Raw genomic sequence first — 11,791 nt, 5'->3', positions numbered from 1 at the left:
CCCCCACCCCACCCCCGGTGTGGAGCTGCTGCTTTACAGGCTGTTTTTCTTGGATCTACAGAAGAGGCATCCAAACATCGATGTCGTCTATGCAGGCAAAAATAGGACGTATAGGAGGGTACATCAAAAAGTTCCTACAAAACTCATAGAACCCTTTATGAAGCAAAAATAGCAGCATGTGACGTTGTCATCTCTACGTCTACACACTCCCTTGGGTGGTGTTTCCATCTCTCGAATCTTTCCCCCACGAAGTCGGCCTTCTTCTATTTGCACCATGTCAAAAAAATGGCAGTGTCAGCATCCTGGAGAGATTCAAATCGTACTCTTTTTCAATGCTCTTGAACTTTTCAGAGCAAAAAGAAGTCTGCGGGGGTAAGAGCAGAGCTGGGGAGTGGATGGCATCTGCTTTGCCCGTGGAGTTCTCCAGGACAGCCATGGCCACCCTCGAAGAATGAGCAAGTGCGCTGTTACAACGGGGACAAAGCCCTAGCCAATGGTCCTGGTCCTTTTCTCACTCATGTGGTTTTTAATTTTCAAAAAAAATTCTTCATACCAAGCCCCTGGGATTACCTTATGTCCTTCAAGAAACTCTACCAGTATTACCCCTTTGGAATGCCAAACATCAGTCACCATCCCCTTCTGAGCTAAGCTCTCTGCCTTGAATTCATCTCCAAGGTCGTCCCTGAGACAGCTGATGAGTCTAAAGCCTGTGCCATGCGGAGCAGCAGCCCCACGGTCTTGTGGCTCCAGTGACTGGGGAAGATGGCCACTTGAGTTTTGCTAAAAGTACTTAGCCCTGACCTCAGAACTGTTTGGTTCCCCACGAGCCCTCCCCTCCCACCCCCCAATGATACAAAGAGAATCCTTTTTGTGAAGACCCTCCTAACAAGACCAGGCCAAGTGTATTAGTCAGAGAACTTGTCTGCAGCCATCTGCTGACATGGGTTAAACATGTTTTGTTTGGAATTAACCTGTATGAACAGGAAAACTCGTCAGCGCCCCTCACACAAGAGAAACGGGAGAGAGGGATCGGTGCGAGATAATTTCATAGTGATGGGAACAATGAACTTTGGTCTCTTGTCCTGGAAGAAGCAGCCGGGTAGCTGGCAAGGAGCAGTGATGCCAGGCAGCAAGCTCCGTCCTTGGGCAGCTGCACGGCCCATCAAAGAAACAATCTCAGTTTGCTGTGGGTTCTCAGAGAATCTTGAGACACCTCACTGTGAAGGGTGTGTGACAGGTTGCACTGTGGGATGCCTGCCAGTTAAAAGATGCTACTGAGCATCTCCTTCGGCCAGCTCACACATGCCCCTCATTAGGATTTCTCTACACACACAGTGCTGTGAAGACCATGAAAAACATTGGCTAGAAGGCAAGGGGAGGTACGGAAGGGATGGAGGGGTAGTCAGGCAAGCCTTTCAGGAACAGCAAGTTGAAAATAATAATGTTTCTACTGTATTTTTCATAAATCCCCCATTTCCTTTTGTATTCTCATTATAAAGGGGAAGACTGTTGATTGTAGCGAGTGGGGAAAGTGCGGAAGGCCACCTGGGACTGCACTGAGCAGTTAGCCCAGTTGACCTTTTGATGTGATTCCCTCTATGTTGACAGCTTTCTAGTTGATGTTATAGCGAGGGGAAACACTAAAGAAAACCAAAAAAGCAAAAACCCAACACTGTTAACAAGCTTATTCAGATTCGTAGCAACCCTATACAGGGTTTCCAAGTCTATAACACAGTGGTTCTCAACCTTCCTCATGCCTCGACCCTTTAATCCAGTTCCTCATGTGGTGGTGACCCCAACCATAACATTATTTTCATTGCTACTTCATCACTGTAATTTTGCTACTGTGATGAACCGGGCAACCCCTGTGAAAGGGTCATTTGACCCTCAAAGGAGTCCAGACCCACAGGACTATGACTCTTTATGAGAGGAGGCAGCTTCAGCTTTCTCCCACAGAGCGGCTGGTGGGTTTGAACTACTGACCTTCTGGTTGGCAATCCAATGCTTACCCATCAGCAATCATTATTCGAACTCACTGCCATTGAATCAATTCCAAATCTTAGTGACCCTGCAGGACAGAGTAAAGTTGCCCCTGTGGGCTTTGAGGGCTGTAAATCTTCATGAGAGCAGAAAGCCCATCTTTCTATAGATGTCAATAAATTCTCACTTGAGACCGAGCCAGTGGTGTGGGCTTTTAGAGTGGACACGGTGCTTTGGAAGCTGTGTTTTAAACTTGGAATGCTATAAAGATGTCCCCACGTCATTGAGCATTGTTCCATGGCCTGCCCTGTGTTGGATGGACCCCATGTAGTCTGCATGCTCCCCTATGATGTGATGCTGGGGCCATTTCTAGCATCTCGCTAGTCATTGCTTAGCTGACTACCCCTCTGCCTCAGACTTTGGGTGGGTGCTTTGGGTAAACCCCTGGGAGTGGGTTTCGTACCTGGATGGGACACAAAGTACCCACGATGGACCTTCAGGGCCCGTGCCTGTGGTCGTGAACAGCTTTTGAGTGGCCTGATGCACCACAGACGGAAACGTTGCCCAGTCCCGGCCAGCCTCACCACTGGTTGCAATTGAACAGTTGTGATTCATAGGGATGACTGGCTAACTCTCTTGAAAGTAGATTGCCAAACCCTCCTCGTCTGTCTCAGTCTGGAAGCTCCCCTGAGCCTGCTCAGCACCACGGTGGCTCAGTCTGAGAGGAACTGAGCCTGAGTCTCCCACGTGGAGGGAGAGACGCTACCACAGAACTACGGCTCCCCCCCCCAAGGGTCAGGAGGCTGATATTGTGGTTAGGTGCCCTTGATTCCGTTCCGGCTCAGGGTGGCCCTGTGTACTACAGAAGGAAACCCCGCCCAGGCCTGTGCTGGTCTCATAATTGTGATGAGTGAGCCCGTGGTGACAGCCACGGTGCCCACCCCCTCCTTTAGGGCCTTCCTCTTTTTAACCGCCCTGCCCCTTTACCAAGCACGATGCCATTTTCCAGGGGTTTGTCTCTTCTGACAGTCTGTCCACAGCACATGAGATGAAGTCTCCCACCCTCCCTTCTAAGGAGCATTCTGGCTGTACAGACGGATCGCCATCGACACTGCCAGCCCCAGAGCCCCAGACTGCCCCGTCCCTGTGCCAATGATGCATTTAAAATGAGATGAAATAATGTTTAGGAAGCCCCTTACCAGGGCCCTGCATGAAGTCCAAATGCCGCGTGGTTACAAAGAGGACAGTAGAATTGAGGTGGTCGGAGATGGGAGGATGCGCTCCAAGAGGAAGAGTGAGGTGTGCAAAGACAAGCGTCTCGGAGTCCAGGGGGCAGGAGTGGGAGGTGGGGGTGCATCTGGAAGGCAAATCCCATGACGCAAGGTTGAAGGGACTCGGCCCATTCACCCTGGAACATAGATTCAGTGAGAGACAGCCCTCCTCAAATACGTAAAGCGCTGTCCTGTAAAAAAGAAATAAAACTTACTCAGGAGGTGACAGAACTGAGCTCAGCGGCCAGAAATCATTCAGCTGAATATGAAGAAGTCGTCTGTTCTCGCTGGAACCTTCCGGAAATGGCGTGGACTTTGCTCTTCCATAGGGTCAGCAGCATACTAACACCCCTGACTTTCCCGTAGAAAGGGAGGGCGTTGGGTAAGTGTCTATCCTGCAGGCCTGCTCACCTGGTGTTTGTTGCCCGTGCAGGAAATGGAATTAAAGGTGCAGAAAGAGGACGTTTTAAACAGCAAGTTAAAGACCGCACTGGCCATGGTAGAGGAAACCCAGAAGATGAAGACGATGGAAAGCCTGAAAGTCGAGAGCCTCACCATCAAAATCAACGAGACCTTAGCTGAACTGGAAACGACCAAGACAAAGATGGTAAGTGGTGCCTCCCCGGGCCTGGCAACGTTTTCCCTGGAGGCAAGACGATGCTTCCCTGGGAATGCTTGTTCAAGAGCAGGCCCGTCCCGCCTTCCCCCACCCCCACCCCCAATGGCACTGTTGACATTCTGGCCCAATCCATCTTGGTTGGAGGGGCTCTCCAGGGCACCGGGTGCTTCACAGCATCTGTGGCCATTGCTGTGGTCTGGGAGGAGCAGAGACCTATCAGGGAAGGAAGTTCTGTAGAGATGGTTGTAAGAGAAATGCCAAGGCTTGATAGCTGACTCCCGGCTGTGAGTGCCAAGGAGAAGGAGGCCCCAAAGGAGACCAGCAGGCTTCCAGCCAGGGGATGAGGACATCTGGATGGAATGTGGATGCGACTGTGGGCGGAAGTGTGGGCGGGTTCGTGGAGGTTGGGGCAGAGGTTCTCTTTTGGACAAGAGGAGTCCAGACCAAGGTGAGCACTGGGAATCCACACTGAGCGAGGTATGATCCATTTGAGAGAAAAGACAAGGGGTCATAATTGGGAGTCAACCCTGTAGGCATGATTGTTGAAACAATGAGCATGTGTGAGCTCTCCCGCCAAGGACGGACCCATGGGGAGAAGGTTAGAGGCTGAGGCCCAGGACAGCAACGGGGCACAAGGGCAGGAACGTGACATCAGGGAGCCTGGTTGGAAGGCCGTCCGAGCAGCAGGAGGGCAGCCAAGAGGGAGACACCAAGAAAAAGCCCCGAGAGGAGATGGTGGTCATGGGAAAAGGTTTGAGGAGATTTCACCATTTGGAACTCACTGATGTTTGTTTTTAAGAAACATAAATCCATTTGCTTTTCCATACTCTATTCTGCCATAATTTGGCTCTTGTTCATGGAACATCTAGACCTAGATGCTGGGCATGAATCTAGATAGCATACACAAACCAAAAGAATAATAGTAATAATTCACTGCCATCAAGTCAATAATAATTCACTGCCCCAGGACAGAGTACGGCCGTGTCTGTGGGCTTCCGAGGCTGTGACTCGTCACGGGAGTGGAACGCTTCCCCTCTCTCCTGCAGAGCAGTTGACCTTGCAGTTAGCAGCCCAGGCCCATCGGGTCACCCACTCCGCCGCAGGGCTCCTGCAATGCAAGCTACTAGAGTCTCCGCCCCCGTGGAGCTGCTCCCACGGGAGCAAGAAATAGAGAAACTGGCTCATTTCGGGTGGCGGCCAGCCCCTCCAGGCAACGAAATCAGATGATGGAGGAGAAAGGAGCGGAGGCATCTCCCTGCGCTCGGTGTTGTGGGCCTCTCTAAGGATGTGCCGTGATCTCTGAGACACCAGAAGGGCATGCCAGGCAGAGGGCCCACACGGGCAAAGGCGGCCTGTGTGGGTGAGACCAGAACCTGTTGTCAGTTGCCACTGAGGTCCCTCCGACTCCTGGTGCCCTGGTGTTGCACATAACAAAAGGCAGGCTGCCCCCCACCCCACCCCGCCATCCTCCAATCGCTGGGATGTGTGAGCTGCCGGGTGCAGCCATGGTGCACATCCATCTCCCTGCGGTCTTTCCTCCTGTTCCCTGGCCCTCCACTGGACAAACATGATCTTCGTCTCTAGTGATTGACATGTCCAAAGCCAGCGATGAAAGCCTCACCATACTTGCTTCTAAGAAGCCTTCTGGGTTTGTTCCTCCGACACACAGCCCCTGTGTGGGAGCAGGAGGGCCATGTGGTTGTTACTGTCACTGTCCTCGTAGCCGACCCCCAAGATCGCCCGGTCCGTTCCCCTGTCTCCCCAGATCCTGATGGAGGAGCGGATGCTGCTGCAGCAGCAGACCACTAAGGCCCTGCAGGACGAGCGGCAGTCCCAGAAGCATGGCTTCGAGACGGAGATCGCCGAGTACAAGGAGCAGATCAAGCAGCACGCGCAGACGATCGTGAGTCTGGAGGAGAGACTCCAAAGCGTGACGCAGCACCACAGGAAAATAGAAGACGAGATCTCGGCGCTGAAGGACGATGACCCAGGTAGGCCCCGAGAGAGAGCCCGGGAGGAGAGCTCCGGGTTGGGGGCAGCTCTTCCTGGTCTTCTGGGCCCCAGGAGGCTGATGGATGTGGGGGGAGGGCCAGCCCCCCACAACTAATCGCGGGTTTGTAGGCACAATTGTACAGTTGAGATATATATATTATAATAAAGTCATAGAGAGCATGAGAGATAAAAGAGAGATTGAAATAATGGAGGCAGACACATTTCATAGTAGCATGCTCACCTCAGCCCCGCTTGGTGGTCCACATGGAGATGGGGGACCAGAGGGCAGGAGAGAGGGGGAGGGGCAGGAGGACAAGGGGAAAGGGAACCGGGGTGCGAGGACTGGGGGAGAGAGGAAGGGGAGAGCTGAGAGAGGCCAAGGAGGACCTTTATTGCTCACCAAGGCTTATATATCTTTGCGGGGCGTGCAAACCCACTAATTACAGGTAAAGACATACGTCACAGGAAGGGGTTGCACTATAGGTTATACAGCAATGAGAGGGAGACAATCTAGGGCTATACACGCAATATGAAGAGCAGGGATTGGGGGTATACATGTGACAAGATGGGCGGATCCTAGTTTCAGGAAGGCAGCCTAACTTTGGATGTCACTGAGCAGGTTTGCCCTGTTCTCTGGATCTCCATAGAAACCATTATCAGTGGGTGTAAACCCCACCTACAGGGACCAAGCCAATGGCCTCAAGCCTTTAGGGAGAAGTAGCCCATTGTCCTTAACAGCAGGGAGTGGGCCCTAACTGTGGTGGGACCAGACAGTAGTCTGGCCAACTGACTGCCTACAGCCTACAGGGTGGTAACTTGACTATCATTTACCATTAGTTGCAAGCAGTGTCCTAAGTCTAACTTATATTTGGGGGAGACAACTTGGGAGAAATCTTTCTGTTTCCCACTGATGGAGAAGAAAACAGGCCCCACCCCATTTAAAAGAAGCACACACACACACACACACACACACACACACACATGCACATACCCCTTCTCCTGGTTACATAGCAGGGTGAGGCGCCCTTCAGACCCAATTTAGATAAAAGTCAAGACTGGAGATGGGTTCTGCGGCAGCCCTAGGAACCAGCGGCCTGCATTGGCTGCCAGGGGCCCTAGGGGTGCAGAGACAGGTGGAGCAGAGCCATCTTTTCCCCATGAAAACCTCCCAAGGCTCCTCGCTGCCATGGGCAATTTACGACTTGGCTAATGCAGCTTTGTCTTTAAAAATGATCCCTGCAGGAGCTGAAAGAAGAGCTCAGAGCCGTGAGCACCTCTTCATCCTAAGGGGCCACAGCACGGCATCTGACTGCAAAGACACTGAGCTCAGAAAAAGAGTGCTCGAGGGAGAGGCTCCGAGCCCTCCACACTGTGGACACATTGGTCCAGCCGAGCCTTCCCTGGGGGGCTGCCCTCCGCACTGTCAGGTGTCTAGCACCATCCTTGGCCTCTCCCTGCTAGATGCTGGTTGGGGCTATCAGAAATGTCTCCTTGTTGAATGCCCCCTGGGGCAAGTCACCGCCCACCTGCAGTGGAGGACCACAGCCCTAGTCCTGAGCCCAGAGACTGAACTGTCCGGACTGACCTCCTGCATTCATTCCCTCATTCATTCCCTCCACGCCTTCAACGGAGCATCGATTGTGTTCCCTTTGCTCCTGTTGGCCAGTGAGCCGTCTGTGAGGGACCCGCAGCTAACTCCCTCAGTGCCCTGACAGCGGTCTGTGTGAGAACAGGATGGACAGGGCACTCGCAAAGGCTCTCTCCGTTTCCCAGTCCAGGGCCCAGGGCCAAGGGAGGGAGTGTAAGCTGGGACCTTCCAGGCAGCTTTGTCACCCAGCTCTCACATCAGTGCTGCCCTCAGGCAAGCATTCTGTGTTTGCTGACTGAATTTGGGGTGATCAGGTGGCTGGGTGTTGAGGATCAAAATCAGGAGACAACAGCTCATGAGTGAGCAGGGAGGAGGACAGGGACAAACCACCGGTAGAGTGGCCTTTGTCAAATCTCCTGCCTGGATAGAAAGGGGAAAGAAGGGCAGGTGTTTCGACTCAGTGGATCTGAACCCTGGCTCTGCCTCTCACTAGCTGAGCTGAGCGGTCCCCAAAGACTCCGCCATCGTTTCCCAGTCTGTAAACAGAGGCCATGCTCCCTGCTGGGAAGATCACATGACCTCGCCTACGGGCCTCACCCTAGCCTGTGGTGCCGCAAGTGGGAGAGGGCTGCCGGGGTAGGGCTGGCCTCTACGTGGGGGGAGACATCCTGCGGGTATGAGCAAAGAGAAGGGCAGCACCCACGTGTGAGGGCCTACTGACCCTTGCACGTCCCTCTGGCACAGTTCAAAAGGAGGACGTGCAGCCGGAGCCTCCCAGGACACCTCCGTCGGAGAGTTCGATCAAAGAGGACATGTGCAACCACCTGATGTGAGTATCCGGAGGAGTGTGGGAGCACCCCAACGTCCTCGGGACGGAGAACAAGCAAACCATGGCCCCTCTTTCTGGCCATCGCTTTGGAACAACAACAACAAATGGTGGGGGTGGGGATTGGAGTCTTTTCGTGGCTGCTTGGATTTCTGGATTCCTTTAGGCAGTCAGGAGCGAGCTGATGATAGCTACGTTCTGGAAGAACCAGACAGGTCTGCATTGAAATTCCAGCTCCAGTTGCAGGACCCCGGCCAAACCTCAGTCACCTCTCAGCCTCAGCTTCCTCGTTTGCAAAATGGGAGTGTCAGACATGAATGCTTGGTCCGCAGAAGGCTCCGGGCGGGTGCTAGCTACGACTGCTATAGCTACTAATCCTAAGGGGCTGCTAGAGCAGGCCCATGCCTAGGCACGGTGCAATGTTTGAACAATGGAGACCACTTGGTAGCATGGGGTCCTGGAAAAGCATGAGGTAAGAAGTTGGCCTAAATAGGCTTTTGAGGTCTCTCCGCAGGCTCTCGGGGGTCACTAAGTCTATGACACGGGTCTTAAGGCATTGACCATTTTCAGAGAAACCCATGGCTGGCAGGGACCCAGGAAACCACTGCGAAGCAGCATATGAGCAAGAGCAAGCATATAATCATGTGACGCAGAGGAAATCCTCCCAAAGCTTCCTGGAGAAGACCGACCACCAGGCTGACCCTCACATTCAGCTCCACTCACCCCTGGCGTCGTACCCAGAGAGACAAAGCTATCCGCCTCCACTCCAGTCCCTGCTTCGAAACACTGCCTACAGCTCGCTCTATTGGTAGAAAAAACCCCTCTAAAGATCTAGTATCTGTGCCTTGAAGAACAATTAGCACCCACATTGTCTCACTCAGGTCTCCGTCCCTGTGTGCAGATATGTTGGAATTCTAAGGTTTCATCCTCAAGTTGGAAGAGTGATAGCCAGTCAGATAGATAGATAGACAGATGATAAAAATATACACATGTATTTTTAATCCATTCAATTATCATCCATATTTTCTTTTGAGATGCTACCCACCACTATTTTGCTTAATTTCATAATAAATCCACACTTTTCCCTCAAGAGTCTATAGCTGCAGAGTCAAGCCTGGATTTCAGGAGCATGTGCACTCAAAGGTGAACACACTATCGCCTGAGGCTCCTCACTCCCTCTGCCTCGTGGCTTTCCCTCTCCGTCAACACATGCACATGCATAACACATCTTCCTGAGAGCTGAGATTGCTCGGAGACACATCCCATGTTCTCCCAGTTCAGTCCTCACTCGGGGACCCCTCTGCCTCTCTGCAGGGCCTCCTTCCCATGGACCACTGCTCCACGGGGTACAGCCATCCTCCCTGTCACCTACCCTGAGCTTCATGGTGACAACAGTGCCCTGCTCTCTGGGGTCTGGTGAGATGGTAGGTGAAAGTGCCCCATCTCACCATCCCTGCAGTCCACTTGATTACCCGCGCCCCAAAGCCCACACCTCACGAAGGCTTCGTGGACACTGGTCTTTGCCTCTGGCCTCACCTCTCTCTGTCAGGAAGGCTCACGAGCCCGTGGGGGAATGGAGTCCCTGAGTGGTGCAAAGGGTCGACACGCTCAACTGCTAACTGAAAAGTCAGCGCCTCAGAAGAAAGGCCTGGTGATCTACTTCTGGGACCCCGCGGCGCACACGCAGGGCACTTCCGTGAGTTGGAGTCAGCTCGATGCTGACTGTTAGTCACTGGTGAGGGCATGGAAGAGGTCCTCCTCCTCTTCCTCCTCCTCAAAGAGCTCCTTCTTCCTTGGGCTAACACGGTCAAAAGCCGGAAAATACACCCATCCCCGCCAGCAGATGCCTAGGCAGTGTGGGGCCTCACCTGCATGCAAGTCGAAGCTCAACCTTGGACCAAACCCAGCTGGAATCCTCTGTTCCATCCTGGCGGACGTTGAAACCACCAGCTGATGTTGAGCTAACCCCAAGCTCACGGCGACCCCACGGGTGCTCCGCAAAGTTTTCCAAGGCTCATTTGCTGGAAGTAGATCTCCAGACCTTTCTCCTGTGGTGCCTCTCTCAGTTAGCAGCTGAATGCACCAATCACGTCCAACACCCGAGGGTATATCCAAAAAGGACGATTGCTGTGGGAGGTGGTCAAGCTGGACCTTAGTCCCCTGGCTGTGACTGGTCCCCGGGGGCCGCCACCGAGGCCCCCTTTTCGCCGGTGCTTGCCCCTTCCAGGTAACTCGGACGAACCGCAGAGTGAAATGAAACTGACTTTGCCTGTCTCCGTGTGTTTCAGAGAAGACTTGTTGACGGCTCAGAAGGAGATCCTGTCCCAGCAGGAGGTCATCGTGAGGTTGAGGAAAGACCTTACCGAAGCCCATGGCCGAATGTCAGATTTGAGAGGTTTGTGCCATTGTCTGTGTGTCTGGACATTCTGAGCCACGTCTTCACGAGAAGAAAGAAAGAAGGGTTCAGAGGTGGAAACCCCGGGCCTCAAAATCCTAGTCAACCTGCACTCCATCCTGTGCAGCTGTAGGTCTTGCCATTCGGGGCCAGCAGTCCCCCAGAGCCCGAGGGCCCAGAGGGAAGTTCTCCTGAGCAATGGGGAGGAAGCTTTATTTTGCAGGGGGTGGAGCAGGGGGGACGGAGTCTTCTTTACCCTCTGGGGTTTTCACACTGAAAGCAAAGGCCTGGAGAGCAGCCCTGGGCCACCTGGACAGGCCAGTCTGCCCAAACCTCACTCACTAGCTTTGGGACCAAGGGCCAGGTGGCCCTTCTAGGCCTCCTCTTCCTGTGACGTAAAGTGAAGAGAACAGCTGCTTCCCAGCACTGATGTCCTGCCCAGCAAGGACCGCCTAGAGCTGGGGAGAAAGAACATGGAGTCCTTCTCTCCTCGATGGACACAGCAAGGCTGGCGTCACTGTCCTACCTGGCTCTGCTTCTGTTTTATTTCTGCATCCCCTCTGCTTGCCACCATCTCCTTCCCCTCCCTGGTCTTCAAGAAGCCCTGGTGGTGACGTGCATTACACATTAGTCTGCTTCCCACAAGATCAGCGGTTCAAAACCATTAGCTGCTCCTCAAGAGAAGGACCAGGCTCACCACTCCCAGAGAGATGTACAGCCGCAGAAACCCAGAGGGACGTTAGAGTCGCTAGGAGTCAGAATTGACTCCGTGGCAGTGAGTTTGCATTTTGAGCCTCCATCAAGCCAAAGACACAGGCAGACATGAGGACATATAACTGAGGTCAGGAAGAGGGAGGGAGGGAGAGGAGGGCGCTTTTGTCCAAGCCCTTCAGGGATATCGTCTCCCTTTGGCTGTTCCTGTTAATACCCTCAAGGCACTGATAGCTGAATTTGTCCAAGAGTGATTTTTTTTCCCCTCTCCCCCCTGAAAACGTTCATAGCACAGAGGCTGCGATGCCTGCTTTTAGAGCTGGGAGACATTGGGCTCGATCCTGCAGCTGCTATTTCTTAGTTGCATGGCCTCAGGCAAGTCCCTTGACCTCTCTGAGCCCCAGTTTCT

The 11,791-nt window shown here is 53.2% G+C and overlaps 1 protein-coding gene across 1 annotated transcript in view; it reads left to right on the top strand.

Moving 5' to 3' along the window:
* FHAD1 (forkhead associated phosphopeptide binding domain 1) overlaps nucleotides 1–11,791 on the top strand; it is a 169,433-nt gene that overhangs the window by 129,296 nt on the left and 28,346 nt on the right. Inside the window, exons 18-21 of the mRNA XM_045298951.1 lie at nucleotides 3,685–3,858; nucleotides 5,636–5,861; nucleotides 8,195–8,279; nucleotides 10,565–10,671. Of these exons, the coding sequence (XP_045154886.1) occupies nucleotides 3,685–3,858; nucleotides 5,636–5,861; nucleotides 8,195–8,279; nucleotides 10,565–10,671 (592 nt within the window). The remainder of the gene's footprint in view (nucleotides 1–3,684; nucleotides 3,859–5,635; nucleotides 5,862–8,194; nucleotides 8,280–10,564; nucleotides 10,672–11,791) is intronic.

Source organism: Echinops telfairi, unplaced genomic scaffold (assembly GCF_000313985.2).
Source record: "Echinops telfairi isolate 266 unplaced genomic scaffold, ASM31398v2 ScPeMD7_7457;HRSCAF=8495, whole genome shotgun sequence".
In the NCBI taxonomy this organism is placed as follows: domain Eukaryota; kingdom Metazoa; phylum Chordata; class Mammalia; order Afrosoricida; family Tenrecidae; genus Echinops; species Echinops telfairi.
The sequence above is the reverse complement of the archived record's forward strand: the minus strand, read 5'-3'. Positions and strand labels throughout refer to the sequence as shown.